The sequence below is a fragment of the Pogona vitticeps genome, chromosome 2 (genome assembly GCF_051106095.1).
Source record: "Pogona vitticeps strain Pit_001003342236 chromosome 2, PviZW2.1, whole genome shotgun sequence".
Classification (NCBI taxonomy): domain Eukaryota; kingdom Metazoa; phylum Chordata; class Lepidosauria; order Squamata; family Agamidae; genus Pogona; species Pogona vitticeps.
In genome coordinates this window covers 15,400,636-15,416,541 of record NC_135784.1, presented here as the reverse complement: position 1 = coordinate 15,416,541, position 15,906 = coordinate 15,400,636, and the positions used below count along the sequence as shown (strand labels likewise).

Below are 15,906 nucleotides of genomic sequence, written 5' to 3'. Positions count from 1 at the left end.
GCTCCTTCGAAGGGGGGGGTGCTTTTTCCCTCCTATTTCCTGAAAAACAGGGGTTATGAGTTAATTTCATTGGCATCAAGGTATTTTTCACTTCAATGAGACAAATAATTCCCCTCCACAAAACCATTTGTGCAACCATAGAGATATTTTTTTGTAATTTATTTGACAGAGTGGTGGCGGCCTTCATCTGCGCCTGCCACATTTTTTCCAAACCTGTTATTTCTCTCTTGTGAGGATTCCTCAGGAAGAGAGACATTTCCTTCACACCAAAGGCCTTCCACACCTCGTAACTTCTGGAAAAACATCCAGAGTGCTCTGGTAACGTGGTTCCCATGTTACGTGCTGTTCAGTCACTTCCAATTTATTTTTGGGGTTTTCAAGACGCCTACGGCATTCAAAGAACGATTTGCCATGGCCACCCCTCTGTGAGTTTACATAGCCGAGGCGGGATTTGAACCCAGAGCCCCCACGTGAACCTTTCTTTCCCCACCTCCCCAGTCTCCCAAGCATCCGTTTCACAGCAGGGTAGGCCGAAGGCTAAATAACAAGCAATTTCCCAGTCCCCCGAAGATAAGATGGTTGGAGAAGGACAAGGGGCAGATGCTCCCCTGCAGAAAGGGGGCTGAGCAGAGTTGGGAGACGGGTTCGAATCCTGCTATGATTCAGGCTGCTGTTTTCGAAGCTAATCCAGCTTTCTCCTAGGCTTTCCCTTCCTGACTCCATCCTCCAGCTTCTTGCCAAGGAAGAGTCATCCCAGGACCAACTGGAAGGACAATTGGCCCTGGAGGACCCACACCCAACCCCATCGCCCAATACAAGGGCATTCATTTCCTTCCTTTCTAGGAATTAGTCTGTTTTTCCACTTCATGTATTTAACCCTCCAAAAGCCAAAGTAGGATGATGTAAAAATATTTACTAGTGAAGGAGTTTGCTTGAAATTTGGGGGGGATGGGGTAGGAAAAGGTAGAGAAGTGAAATATTTGAAGATGCAAAGCAGTTGCAAGCCAAGGGAGGCAATATATACAGGTTCAGTAACTGATCCGTTGCTTCTGTGGGAATGCAGGAGTTTGTAAATCATCTAAGCATTAAATAACTGGAAATCCCATGATCCAAGACCATTGAATGTTTTTTTTAAGGCCGGTGGGAGCATTTTTTGGTGGGAATACAGGAATAAAGATTCTCCTCTTGATTGGGCTGCAAATTTATTCATTTTTTAAAAGCAGAAAACTATTCAAACTCTTTAAATTTGGCCGAGGCTATATAATTGCGGGATCAGGAAGAAATGTCTTTTATAGACTACAGCTCCCATCATCCTTGCCCCTTGGTTGTGTTATTGATAGCTGATGACCCTGAGGGCTGCAATTGTTCATCAGACTCAACAGGACAGGTTGCTGTAACTTGGATTTGAATGGATGACACCTAAGTATTATTAGAACTGTGTCAGATTTGTTTGTTTTTGAAATACTACTCCTGCACAGCTGGACTATAAACACATTTAGGCACTGCCTGGGCAACAACCCTCCCCCCCCCCCGTTGACTGATCCTTCCCCTCCAGGTGCACCATATAGAAAGAAGCAAAAGAGGGGTAGGTCTTTTGTAAACTTGATAGCTCTTGATTGCCCATTCAAAACTAAGTCACTCTTGAATACTTTACATTAGAGGAGGGAGAATTGGTGCCACAGTGACAATGGCCTTACTTTACATCCTGTTTGGATTCCTATAAGGTGATTTACATGGGGCTGCCATGGGAATGTGTCCAGAAACTTTGCTAGGTATAGGATGCTGCAGTCAGGCCCCTAAATGAAGTTGGCTGCAAGGAGAATATAAATTCTGTGTTACAACAGGTTTGATGGCTACCAATATGTTTCCAGGCACAACTGAGGGTAAAAACTTCGGCCCAGGGTCTCTCCAGGACTGTATCTTCCCTCCCCGCCCCCAGGAACCTCCCTAAGCTTGAAGATCTTTGGGCACCTCATAAGAAGGCGGGATTCGCTGGAAAAGACACTAATGCTAGGAAAAGTGGAAGGCAGCAGGACAAGAGGAAGACCAAATATGAGATGGATTGGCTCCTTAAAGGGTTGAGTCAACACGAGCTGGGTAGTGGAAGACAGGACATTTTGCAGCTCTTTCATTCATAGGGTTACCCATAAGTTGGGGGCAACCTGACAGCATATGACGAGGATGACCAAGGCTGTTGAATGACAGGCTTTGGATATTTATCTACTGCAGCCTAAAGCACATTCCCTCTCCAACCACAAGTCCTTGCGGTTTCAGTCAAAATCCTGTGAATTTTACCAATTGGGGTAGATCGATTGAATCAAATATATTTATTTTATTTATTTATTTTATTTACCACCCCATCAGTGCAAGCACTAGTCTGGGCGGTTTACAAGTTAAAGCTGAAGCCCCACAAAATACAAAATACATTCATCAATATAGTGATTTAAGCATGTAGGTCTAAAAATTCATCCTCCCAAAAAAGGGGGTAGGGGTGGGGCTAAAACCAACATTAAAATGTACGGCATTAGGGAGAAGCCGTTGTTGAAGGCAGCTTTGAATAATTCTGTTTCCATCAATTTCCTGAACATAAAAAAAGGGAAGGAGCCTGGAAAATTCTCAAAGGGCCAGATTCCTATTGCAAAATATCGCCCGTGTAAATGATGCAAGTGGTTTTCATAATCTTCCGCTCTCTGTTGTCTATTCGGGTGTACGTTGACACCAACACCCAGAAAGACTGCACCTACTATGGGTTTACATGTGATCAGATTCTAGCCAGTTGGATGGACGCCAAGTGTGGACACCAAAATAGGCCTGCTTTAGTTGCACCCAGCAGTAGGATTTAGGTCTGTATTAATGAGAAGGTTAGCAGAAAAATAAGCCTTCTTGAGCAAAACCAAATTGCAGTAGGATCCCCTTATCTGCGGGATCAGTATCCACGGATTCACTTATCCACGGTCTGAAAATACTAAAAATGTTAAGAGAAAATATATATATGTATATATTTCTAAAGATGACGTCACCAGAACTGGCCAATAGGGGGAGGCAGAGACTATGCTATGTATACTGTTCACTATGAAAATAGTGTTATAATCCATGGTTTTCAGCATCCACAGTAGGCCTTGATATCAAAAGATATCAACTCAACTCGAAAGGAGGATTTCCACAGAGTGCGGCCACAACTGTATTAACCACTTTCCTCCTTCAAACACACATACACACAACGGTGAAGCATCAGACAGACAGAACATAAGCGCTGCCATCTCAAAGAGCGGGCAGGATATACGGCAGCCATCGTGGCTTTTCATCTGTGTGTGCCTTCTCCTCGGCGTGCAAAGTCTGGTGTCGGCTGAGGCTTGACCTGTGGCTGAAGGTCTTCCCACAGTCCAGGCATTGGTACGGTTTCCCTTCCGCGTGGTTCATTTGATGCGCCGCGAGGCTCCTCTTGATGGTGAAGCCCTTCCCACACTCGGGGCAGCTGTAGGGTTTCTCCCCATTGTGGCTCATCTGATGGACCACTAGTTTGCTCCGGTCAGTGAAGCTTTTCCCGCACTCCAGGCATTTATGGGGTTTCTCCCCCGTGTGGACCATCTGGTGCCTGCTGAGACCGGATCTCATGTGGAAATCCTTCCCACACACCAAGCACTTGTAAGATTTCTCTTGGCTGTGAAAGACCTGGTGGATTTTCAAGACCGACCTCTGGCTGAAGCTCTTCCCACACTCCAGGCACTGGTAGGGTTTCTCTCCGGTGTGATCCATCTGATGGGCCACGAGGTTCCTTTTTGAGGCGTAGCACCTTCCGCACTCTAAGCACTGGAACGGCCTCTCTCCTGTGTGAACATTCTGGTGCCTATTCAAGCTGGACTTCAGATTGAAGCTCCTCCCGCACAGCAGGCATCGGTACGGTTTCTCTCCGGTGTGAATGATCTGGTGCGTTCTCAACCCGGACTTCTGGCTGAAATTCTTGCCGCATTCCAGACATTTATATGGCTTCTGCCCCGTGTGAATGATCTGGTGGGTTTTGAGGGTGCTGCTCCGGCTGAAGCCCTTCCCGCAATCCAGACAGGTATACGGTTTCTCTCCTGTCGCAGCTGGCAGATGAGGAGCGAACAGGATCTTCTGACGGAAGCCCCTTCCCCACTCCAGGACCTCACAGGTTTCCTCACCCAGGTGCGTTCTTTGATATTCAGTAAGGTCTGAGTTCCAATTAAAGTCTTCTTCGCCGTGCGGCCATTTATGCGCTTCCTCCCTTAGGTGACCGGCCAAAGGATCATCCCAGCTCGATTCAGAATAAAGATCTTCAACCCTTTCCATTTTCTCGTGGACTGGGATTTCCCAGATGTCCGAGGCCAGAAAAGGAGGTGATTCAGTCTTTTGTTCCTCCTTTCTCTCTCTCTTTTGACTTTGCTTTTCTTCCTCCGGATGTCTTGTCGTTTCCAACAACATGGCGCACAACCCGCCTTTATTTTCACTCTCCCGCCGATCAGCACCTTGAAAGAGGTGGGGGGGAAAAGACGCACTCCATCAATTCAAAAAAGAAGCAGATTTGATTGGTTGTGGGTGGCATAATGAAAACGACAACAGTGAAAGCCTCTCTCTGTAAATTGAACTACCGGCGGTGGGGAACATGTGGCCTTCTGGAGGATGATGGCATGTGCAGTGCCTGTCAGCTGCACCCAGCAGAGCCAATGATTGGGGATGATGGGCACCGTAGTCCAAAATCATCAGAGGGATTCAACTCAGAGATTGCTATAGCACACAGATTTATGTGAAACTAAATTTAAAACCTATACTGTCAAGTGTGAGCTTATGTACATGGAAAGCAGAGTTCCATTCAGATAGTAAAGTACAGTGGTGCCTCGCTTAACGAGGATAATCTGTTCCAGCGAAAACGCTGTAGAGCAAAATCCTCGTTAAGCGAAAATAAAAAAACCCATTGAAATGCATTGAAAACACGTTCAATGCATTCCAATGGGCTGAAAACTCACAGTCCAGCGAAGGTCCTCCATAGGGGTGGCCATTATCGGTGCCTGTTTAGCGAGAAATCCGTCCTAAAACACAGCGGGGAGCTATTTTGAGCAGCCGGCGGCCATTTTGAAGCCGCCCATAAAATCGTCGTAATGCGAAGAATCGACTCCCGAAGCAGGGAACCGACTGTCGCAAAGCGGACTTTGCCTATTAAAACATCATTTTGCGATCGCAAAATCAGTCATTGTATAGCGGTTTCGTCGTTTAATGAAGCAATCGTTAAGTGACGCACCACTGTATGTAACAGGAAGCGGTTACTTTCCCCCACTTGGACACTGATCTCAGCAAGCAAGAGCCAGGGAGATCCTTACCGAGAGAGGCCATCATCCCATAATTCTCCTTCATCACCTCGGTGTGCAGGGCTCTTTGGTGGAAATCCAGCAAGATCCATTCCTCTTCTGTGAAACACACAGCCACCTCCTCAAAGGTCACCTGAAATATATACATATTTTATATATACGTATTTTACCTGAAATATATACATATTTTATATATACGTATTTTACCTGAAATATATACATATACATATTTTACCTGAAATATATACATATTTTATATATACGTATTTTACCGTGTATATGACCCCCCCAATGTATAAAATGCCCTCCTAATTTTGACCCTTGATGGAGGCGGAGGAGCAATTAATGGGCAACTGCTCCTCCATCTCCTGCTGTCTCTGCTGCCTGCTCGATCACCTCCTCCAGTGCGACTGCCGACTGCCAGGGCTCACCTTCAGCTCACGTGGCTGCCTTGTCCCCTGCCCTGAGGAGATTGTGGGAGAAGGTGATCTGCCAGCGGCTGCAGAAAGAGGTGCCTAAGCGCACGCGAGTGCTTGTTTGCCTCCGCCTCCTCCTGCCTCCACCACCAGAGGGGACAAGGCGGGCAACGTGAGCTGGAGGTGAGTCCCGGCAGTCGGCAGTCGCACTTGAGGAGGTGATCGGGCGGGCGGGCAAGGCAGCAGCAAGAGGCGCCCGAGTGCGCACGCATGACTGCTTCCTTCCGTGTATAAAACAACACCCAATTTTTCCTCTAATTATTTTAGGAAAAAGTGTCATTTTATACGCGGAAAAATTCGATATATAATTCTGTTCACAAAGAAATAGTTTTTCCTCCACTGGAGCAGAATCTGAAATTACACTGAATCCGATTTAGCAAAGGTTCAGGTAGAGGATTCGAACACTCAGAAACGGCGTTCCCATCCTTCTTACAGGGCAGAGAAGAGAGAGAGAGGCTTCCAGTTGAAGTCAGGACAATAACCCCCAGCCTTATATTTACTGTCGATTCTGCCTGTACCTGATCCAGCTGCACAGAGGCCATTTCCGGTGCATCACAAAAGAAGGATGAGCGAGTATGAATGGCTGCTGGCAATCTTGGTCGATCTCCTGTGATGGAGGGGTGGGGTGGGGAGGAGAGTGAACAGAAGAGCCATTTATTAATTTGTAGGTCTCTGGCTGCGGAGCCAGAGGTTGGAAGTTCGATTCCCCGACTGGGTCTCCTGTGAGTACAGCCAGCCTGTGTGGCCTTGGGCAAGTTGCAAACTCCCAGGGCAACCCCATAAGAAAGGAAGAGGGAAAACCATTTCTGAGTTTTCTCTACCTAGAAAACCCTGATAAAGAGTTGCTGTAACTCAGATGGACTTGATGGCACATCATTATTATTCTTTTAAACCCAGCCTTTGGCTGCACTGCCTTCCAGTCAAAAGTGCAAAATCCTATGGGACAGGACAAAAGGAGTTAGGGAGCGCAGAAGGGAGCAAGGTGGGTCCCACACAGGTCTCTTTTTCCAACTCCGCTTGGAGATATGAAATACTGAACATGGGAACTTTTCCATAGCACGCATAGGATCCACTGCTGAGCCATAGTTCCTTCTAGCTGACCTCCAGATGATGGCTGAGATACTGACCCACAGAAGCTGCCCTTCAGTGGATGTTTCGTACATAGCTGAGAAGGGCTACAACACATATAAGGAGACACACACCCCAACCCACCGGAAAAAACTTTACGACCCCCAGTTTGGGAAACACTGATCTAGTTCTTTCTTCTTGTTGTTTAGTCGTTAAGTCGTGTCCGACTCTTCGTGACCCCATGGACCAGAGCACACCAGGCCCTCCTGTCTTCCACTGCCTCCCGGAGTTTTGTCAAATTCATGTTGGTTTCTTCGATGACACTGTCCAACCATCTCATCCTCTGTTGTCCCCTTCTCCTCTTGCCTTCACACTTTTCTAACATCAGGGTCTTTTCCAGGGAGTCTTCTCTTCTCATGAGATGGCCAAAGTATTGGAGCCTCAGCTTCAGGTCCTTCCAGTGAGCACTCAGGGTTGATTTCCTTCAGAATTGATAGGTTTGTTCTCCTTGCAGTCCAGGGGACTCTCAAGAGCCTCCTCCAGCACCACAATTCAAAAGCATCCATTCTTCAGCGGTTAGCCTTCTTTATGATCCAGCTCTCACTTCCTTATATCACTACTGGAAATACCATAGCTTTGACTAAGCGGACCTTTGTTGGCAAGGTGATGTCTCTGCTTTTAAAGATGCTGTCTAGGCTTGTTATTGCTTTCCTCCCATCGCTTTCCTAGTTCTTTAACCCTAGTTATTCTGCATTTTTGGAAATATTAATTAATTTATTATTTTATGTAATTTATATGCCACCCACACTACCCAAAGGTCTCTTTTTGAGCATTCTCCATTAGGAGTGGTGGGAGTTATCTAACAGGCAACTCTGAGCAGTGTGAGTCTCGGACTTGTCTTGGGTGTGTGGTGATTCGGCCCCGACGACAGACTCTGCCCCGTGACAGGATGTCCAGGAAGCCCCACCTTTTTCTAACAGGAAGTTAGAATGGGGCTAGGCCTGTCCTAGGCGAGCCAGCCAGGCCTTTTCTCCCGGCGAGCCACACCTATCGGTGTGTCCGGAGGAATTCCCAGAATGGAGAATGGTGGGTTTTTCTAGTCCCAAAAATTCAAATTGCACATTCCTAATGACTAATACAAAAAACAAGTGCTGGAATTCAGCACTCAGAGGGACAGAAAACCAGCCAAGGGACGTCAAGCATATTTGAGAATGGGGGAACCAAGTTTTTAAAAAATACAACAAAACCGTGAATCCTTACCCAGCGAGATGGCTCTTTGGTCACCTTCCAGTGCCAGCCACAAAGAGGGCAGAGTGAGTCTTGCATCCGGGGGAAGCTTTCGCATCTTCAGCCTGTCAGCATCCTCTTTCATACACAGATCCTGCACCAGAGAGGACAATAAAAATGAGAACAAGAGATGGGACGCGGGGGGGGGGGAAGAGTGGAATTAGAAAAAGGCGCAGGACGAAACAGGGAGGCCAAGCACCCGTCCCTTTGTTGAGTGACCTCTATAAAGGAGGAAAATCTAGGAAAGTCCCAAGTAGATTCTGAGTCCTAATCCACCAGGAGGAAATGCTCTTACCTCCAATTTTTCCTGCTCTTTTTCTTCTGCCTGACTCAGGAGGAACCCTTCGGCCAGGGCCACCGCCTGGGAACTGGTCTCCGCTCCACATTCCCTCACCCAGCTGGACATCTCTGAGGGGAGGATGGCCAGGAACTGCTCCAAGATCACCAGGTCCAGGATCTCAGCCTTGGTGTGCCTTTCTGGCTTCAGCCACCGACGGCAGAGTTCATGGAGCCGAGCGCAAGCCTCTCGGGGACCCCTGGCCTCTTTGTAGCAGAACCCCCTGAAGCGCTGGCAGTGGAAATCTGAGCTGCCCTTCTCTTCACGGGGGACATTTTTGAACGTCCTTCCCCCGTCTTCCCCAGTGATCCCAGCTTGGAAGGCATCAAGGCCTCCTCCTGCTTCAGGGGTAGAGGAACCTTCTTCCGCCATCTTGGTTCGGGCTCCGAGGGAGCCGTCCACGGGGAAGCCTGTCCTCTTTTCCCAGATTTCGTCCTTAATCAGCACCCGAAAGGAGCGACGGTCTCGAGTCCTGGAAATCGGAAAAGAAGATCTGTGAATCAACACTTTTTTCATATTCTCGAGGCAAAGCAAGGTTTTACAGTCAGGGTTCAAGTTGTCTGGAGCTGTAGAAAATGTGACTTAAACATTGTGACTTAAAAACAACCTAGTGGTGACAGTGCCCAGTACTGAAGAGGTGACCCTATTAAGAGCAATGCTCTCCAAGGGAGCGACTGGGCAGCTGCGCTAGCTGAAAATGGTGCGGGCGGAGGAGGCAACAGCGGTGGCACTCAAACTAACTTTTGTTAACACTGACCATGGTAAACCCTGCTGAACTTTGCCCACCACGAAAACCCCAATGATGGGACAGTCCAAAAAGGAACAAGAGATAGGGATGGAAGATGAGACTCCCAGGGTAGAAAGCAATCGAAGGGCTACTAGGGAAGACTCCCTAAAGGAAGCCACAGGCTTGAGTTTGCAAGAGCTGAGCAGCGCAGTTGAGGACGTGGTATTTTGGAGATCACCGATTCATAGGGTTGCCATAAGTTGGAGGCAATTTGATGGCACAGAGTTAAATTTTGTTATACAGTCATAGACCCAAAAATTCAAAGATAAAAACATAATATAAGATATACAGAGTAAGTACATTGCTAGAACATATCAAAGGAACTTGAGTCAGGTGCTTGTCTTAATATAACATTTTATGAATTCTTAAAACTGGGAATAAAAACTTTACCCACCGTCTGTTATTAATTGGTTCTCTCCCGACAGCAGAAACTTCAGGCAGTCTGTGGGAGATATACTAGAACATTTACACATTATTGGGCAGAGATAGTGGATACGTTCGAACCTATGTAAGCTGCCTTCTAGAATGGTATGTGTCAAGGACTCAAATGTTTCTTCCCCACAGGGGTATGTCCTTTCTCCATAAGGAATGCTATTAAAGCGCCCTTTTAACAAGGCTGAGGGAGAGCAATTAAACCTAGCCCTTGAGAAGACAAAACGATACCTTGGTACTGTAATTTGATATAGGTAATTTGCTGACTTGGGAAAGTTAAAATTTAAACTAAAGTACATTGGTGCTGGAGGAGGCTCTTGAGAGTCCCCTGGACTGCAAGGAGATCAAACCTATCCATTCTGAAGGAAATCAACCCTGAGTGCTCACTGGAAGGACAGATCCTGAAGCTGAGGCTCCAGTACTTTGGCCATCTCATGAAAAGAGAAGACTCCCTGGAAAAGACCTTGATGTTAGGAAAGTGCGAAGGCAAGAGGAGAAGGGGACGACAGAGGATGAGATGGTTGGACAGTGTCATCGAAGGTACCAGAATGAAATTGACCCAACTCCGGGAGGCACTGGAAGGCAGGAGGGCCTGGCGTGCTCTGGTCCGTGGGCTCACGAAGAGTTGGGCACGACTTAACAATTAAACAACAACAACATTGGTGAACAGGTTGTGGCTGCCCACGTTAGATGGCATAGAACAAAGACAAAGAATTCAGTCATCTTTGCTTCACCCTACTTCTTGCTTCTCTGAACCCCCCCCAATAGCCCTTCTTCTGTGTCTTCCCTACTTACTATTCCCCCATTCCCTCAGGCAAACAGGAACTGGCTTAACTGGTCCGAATGGATGGGCTCGCATTCCACATCCCCCAATCTGCCTGCTATGGAGAAGCATCATTGCCACCCTTAATTAACTTTTTTGGTTTTCCTGTTATCTTCACACTGTTCAGGCCCCCTCTGAAACTCCTCACCGTGTGCCAAATCAGGCGACTGGTGCACGGGAAAGAATACACAAGTGGGGACTCCTTCACTGGCAGCAATTTGCCCCCGTGTGGTTCACACAACTGCACTTAAGCTGGGCAAAAGACTCACACAAGTTTCCGGTGGAAGACACCAAATTAAAAATATCCTTCATCACCTGAGTCATAAAGGGTTGCAGGGAGAACATTTGAGGGGGGGGGGGAAGAGGTCTCACTGGAGCCTTACTTTTGTAATACAGTGGGACCGTGGTATCTGGGGGCGGGGGAATTGATCCCAAGCCCTCTCAGTGGATGCCCAAACTCGTGAAAATAGTGAACCCTATAACATGGCATGGTCTCTTATTGAACCACCCTAGTGGTCAGTTCTGGTTAAATACTGTGGAAGTATGTACTGTATAAATATGTATTTGGTGTGCGTCTTATTTAATATTCTCAGGCAGTGAATAGGTGAACCTGCACATACTGTTCCTACAGATAGTGGGGTCTTATCTATGAGCCAACATGGTGTAGGGCCAGTGTTGGAATAAAAAGAATCATCCTCTTAGAACTAGGATGAAGGGGCTCTAGGGATGATGGTGTCCAGCCCCTGTAAAAGGAGGCACGGGGGGGGGGATCGAACTCCCATCTAAGCCACTGAGCTTATTATACCTCCTGTTTCCTGAAATAATACTATAGGGTTCTCCCATAAGGTTTTGGGTTCGCAACGACTTTGCAAGGTAGGGCAAGAGAAATTAAGTCCCCCAGCAGTGGATTTCACGGTCCAGGAGAGGCTTGAGACCTCACTCCCTTACCCACTACACCCCACTGCCTTTTCACCCCTCTCCCTTTTGGGGTGCTTTACATTTCCCCCCCCCCCATTGCAACACATCCTTTCCCCTGCTGCAGCTCTATGGGTCCCATGGGGCTGGGATATGGGCGGAGAGGACTCACCAGACGCTCCCAGCAGGGAAGACCAAAAGGAGGAGGGCAGAGCCAAAGTTGATCCCCCTCCGGATTCTCAGCTGCTCCGCTTTGGGACCAGGAAGCAGCTCCGCTTCGCCTTCTCCCCCTCCCTCCTTCCACCTCCCAAGGAAGACCACACATGGAAAAAAGGGGGAGGAGCCTCGCTCGGGGAGGGCACGCCCCTTTCCCCCCCTCCTCTATTGAAAGTCCTCTCTAGGAGTCCCCTCCTCGTTCAGCTCCGCTCCCTCTTTCTCAGCGTTCGGACCGATTGGTCCTCTTGGACCACAACTCCCAGAATTCCCCCGGGGTCCTAAGAGTTGCAGCCCCGAAAGAGACAGATCTGCTCACCTCTCAACTCAGGCTCTCTTGAGGTTGAGCTCCTCCTGGGATTCGAGGCGCAGGATAAAATGTCAGCCGCCACGTTCATTTTGTGACCCCCTGCTAGACTAGATGTATCTGTTGTGGGTTGTTGTTTTTTTAAAAGAGGCATGGGCTTTTTTTTTTTTGGATAAATGAATGTTTAAAGACTGACGCTTTTCTCAGTCATTTTATGGATAGCCATTGTATGGATGTTTCCCCATTCATCAAGTTCTTCTCTTGACTTATTTTCTTCATTTTTCCACCTAGACTTATGTCTAGATGGGCGGGGTATAAATCTAATAAATAAATAAATAAATAAATAAATAAATAAATTTTCCTTCTTTTAAAAAATGTTTCCTGATACTTGGAAAGCAGAGTCTAAGACATATGGAGCAAGAGGCATTCTGGAAGAATATGAGTTTATTTTATTTTTAACCAAGATTGCAAACCAAAAGTCTTTGGGCTTATCCAAAACTCTGGCTCAGGAAAAAGAAAGCTTATCGGACGTCTTTAAATTATTGTAGGCCTGGTTCATCAAGCCACGTTCTAATATAACTTCCAGTTACATTAAATAATGTGACTTTAAAAAGAACATTTTAAATAGTAATTAGACAAAGCATGCAAACAGCTTTCTCTCCAAGCAGACTTTTCTCCAGTAACTGGATGTTTTTAAGTATCAAGTTTTAATATAGTAGAAGTTTACTTACTATTTTCATTAACAGTTTATTGTATTTTTTTTGCTTTTAACATTGTTTGTTCCAGTATTGTAAGCTGACTTGGGTCCTCTTGGGGAGAAAAGTAGAGTATAAATAATAAAAATTAAATGAATGAGAATTAAAGGATCAACATTCACATCAAGGCTTAACTAGTAGCTATGGCTACTTCCAGCTAATTGAAAAGATGCCTCTGTTGTTCAATGAAGGGCCTGACTAACTGCAACTTACTAGGTGAAAGTAAGCTGCAAGTAGAATAAGTCTACTTGAATCAACAGAACATATATAGATGACTTATCCAATCCCCACTGATTCAATGGGCCAACTTTAGTGCTACAGTGGTGCCTCGCTAGCCAATGATAATCCTTTCCCCTGAAATCGCTGTTTAGCGAAATCATTGTCTAGCAAAAAGCATTTCCCCATTGGAATGCATTGAAACCTGTTTAATGCATTCTAATGGGAAAGAATCGTCGTTGTCTAGCGAAGATCGGCCATAGGAAAGCCGCTTTGTGAACCACCGATCAGCTGTTTAAATCACTGTCTTGCGAAGCTTAGGTCCCGAAAACACCTGTTTTGTGAGCGCGGAGGAAGCTGTCAAAATCGTTGTCTAGCGAAAATCGGTTTGCGAAGCAGGGACCAAACATTGTCCAGCGAAATTCCCCCATAGGAATCACTGTTTTGCGAATCACTATAGTGATCGCAAAAAGTCAATGTCTAGCGAAAAACTGTCATGCGGGGTAAACTGTCTAGCGAGGCACCACTGTAGTTCCTATGGTAAGCAACAGGATTTTTTCCTCTGTTTACCAAAAGGATATTGTTCTGCATTCTTAGCTTTAAAGCTAAGCCAACATGAAAATCTGAGAGCTAGTTTGATGTAGAGGACAGAACAACATCCTCAAGAGACCTGCGTCTGAATCCTTGTTTGGCCACATCTCACGTGCTGTACTCTGAAATCCTTTTACGGTTGTTAAAAGTTTTATGCAACTTCATGGCACATAAATAAGAAATGAAAATGAAATATGTTTCTGGGGCTGATGCCATCCCATTCGTCAAGCACTGCTTCTCAACCATGGGAACCCCAGAAGTTTTTGGACTACAACTCCCAGAAATCCTGGCCAGCACAGCTAGTGAAGGCTTCTGGGAGTTGTAGTCCCAGAACACCTGGGGGACTCAAGATTGGAAACCACTGCTTATAGGGTAATTATGTTTGTTACTCCTTCAAATTAGGTCCTCACCTTGTTATTTTAAGTTGGATTTCTCTGAACTTGCATTTTCTGGATGTCTGTCAATCCAGCAATTCGATTTCTGCCTGGTGCTGGGTAAAATTTATAATTCAGACTGTGCCCTCTGCCTCTCCAGGCACTTAGAAACAAGAAGAGTGATTAAAAGTGGAAAACCCCACCACCAAAATATCCCTGAAAATGCTGCTCTTTTAAATAGAAGCAAGTGGAATTATATTCAGTGATACTTGCATGGCTCTGTGACCTGGGGAGAAGCTACGAGTAGCTTTTCAAAAATCAGAAATATACACAGGGCAACTTTTAACATTATCTCTTGCCAAAACTTTTGACTGTTAAATGCTTTTTTTTAAAAAAGCCTCAATTACTATATAAGTCAAAAATATTTGCTGAAAGAAATTTATTTCAGATAGAAGAGGAAAGAAAGATGAAAACCAAGAGAAATACTTCAGGTTATATATACAGTTAAGTGTCTAAACAAAGCAGAAAATAAGGGGGAAAGGAGGAAATTGGACCAATTAATGGGTTGTCCATGTATGCTTGGCCTTGTTGCACAGCCTTGAGGTTGAAAAGCAGACGTGGGTCTCAGCCTGTCCCTCCTGCTGCCACATAGCTACTCTGATGGGATGTAGACTGATGTTCTTCCTTCCATGGCCCTCTTTATCTTGAGCTGCTGCTTTTTACTGAGCCCCCCCTGTAATTCCCAGGTTCCTTTCCTTACTCAAAAATCTCTCTCAGAATTGCTTAAGAGCAGTGGTTCACAAACCTTGGGTTCCGCAGGTGTTCCTGGACTAAAACTCCCAGAAGCCTTCCCTGCCAGCTGTGCTGGCCAGGATTTCTGGGCGTCGTAGTCCAAGAACCACTGCTTTAGAAAACAAGTGTACAAAATGGAATATCCCTCCAAAGATTAGGATGTGGCAAATCTTTACGGACAAAAAAACCAGGTGGTTCACTAAGCCACGGCACAAGGCGATGCCTGACATGGTTATTTCGACTAGACATAAGCTCTTTGCAAATTAACATCTGTAAAACGTCAATGAAATTTGTAAAAAAAAAAAACACACACACACACAAAAGCCAGAATTCTATCACTGGTTCCAACCAAGAGCGATCCAACTATCGCTAACCTTACTGACTCAACTACTGAACTTTAGAATCATAGAATCATGAAGTTGGAAGGGGCCTATAAGGCCATCAAGTCCAACCCTCTGCTCATTGCAGGAATACAAATCAAAGGATATCTGCCAGGTGGTTGTCTAAATTTTCCTTGAATGCCTCCAGTGTTGGAGCACTCGCCACCTCTTGAGGTCATCGGTTCCATCGCTGTACTGCTCTAATAGTTAGGAAGTTTTCCCTGACATTCCACTGAAATCTGGCTTCCTGTAACTTGAGCCCATTGTTATGGATCCTGCACTCTGCAATGATCGAGGACAGATCCTGTCTCTCCTCTGAATGACAGCCTTTCAAGTCTGTATTTGAAAAGTGCTGTCATCTCTACCCTCAGCCTTCTTCTTCTGGACACAGGACACAGACGGAGGCCTAACCAGTGCCGAAGAGAGGGGAACTAGCATCTTGCGAGATTTGGAAACTACAGTGGTGCCTCGCATAACGAGTGCCCGTAGAGCAATTAAATCGCTTAACGAGGGGCTCTGGGCCATCGCTGGAGCATTCGCTCAGCGATGGCCCCTATGGAGGTTTTTCGCATTGCGATATTCGCTAAGCGATTCGCTTAGCGAATATCGCATAACGAAGCAGGGGAGAACAGCTGATCGGCGGTTCCAAAATGGCCGCCGGAAGGTCCCCGCCGCATTTTCGCGCCCTGCCCTCGCTTACCGAGGGCGCAAAAATGGCAGTGCTATGGAAGAACTTCACACAACGGTGAGTTTTCAAGCCATAGGAACGCATTGAACAAAGTTCAATGCGTTTCTATGGCTTTTTTATTTCCGCACAGCGATGTTTCCC

General features: G+C 46.2%; 1 protein-coding gene across 1 annotated transcript in view; it reads right to left on the bottom strand.

Moving 5' to 3' along the window:
- Nucleotides 1–2,326: 2,326 nt before the first annotated feature.
- Nucleotides 2,327–15,906, bottom strand: part of LOC110070269 (uncharacterized) — a 32,424-nt gene continuing 18,844 nt past the window's right edge. Inside the window, exons 9-14 of the mRNA XM_078386792.1 lie at nucleotides 11,622–11,830; nucleotides 8,451–8,964; nucleotides 8,129–8,249; nucleotides 6,319–6,407; nucleotides 5,337–5,457; nucleotides 2,327–4,487 (exon numbers count right to left, since the gene is read on the bottom strand). Of these exons, the coding sequence (XP_078242918.1) occupies nucleotides 3,262–4,487; nucleotides 5,337–5,457; nucleotides 6,319–6,407; nucleotides 8,129–8,249; nucleotides 8,451–8,964; nucleotides 11,622–11,830 (2,280 nt within the window). The 3' untranslated portion in view covers nucleotides 2,327–3,261. The remainder of the gene's footprint in view (nucleotides 4,488–5,336; nucleotides 5,458–6,318; nucleotides 6,408–8,128; nucleotides 8,250–8,450; nucleotides 8,965–11,621; nucleotides 11,831–15,906) is intronic.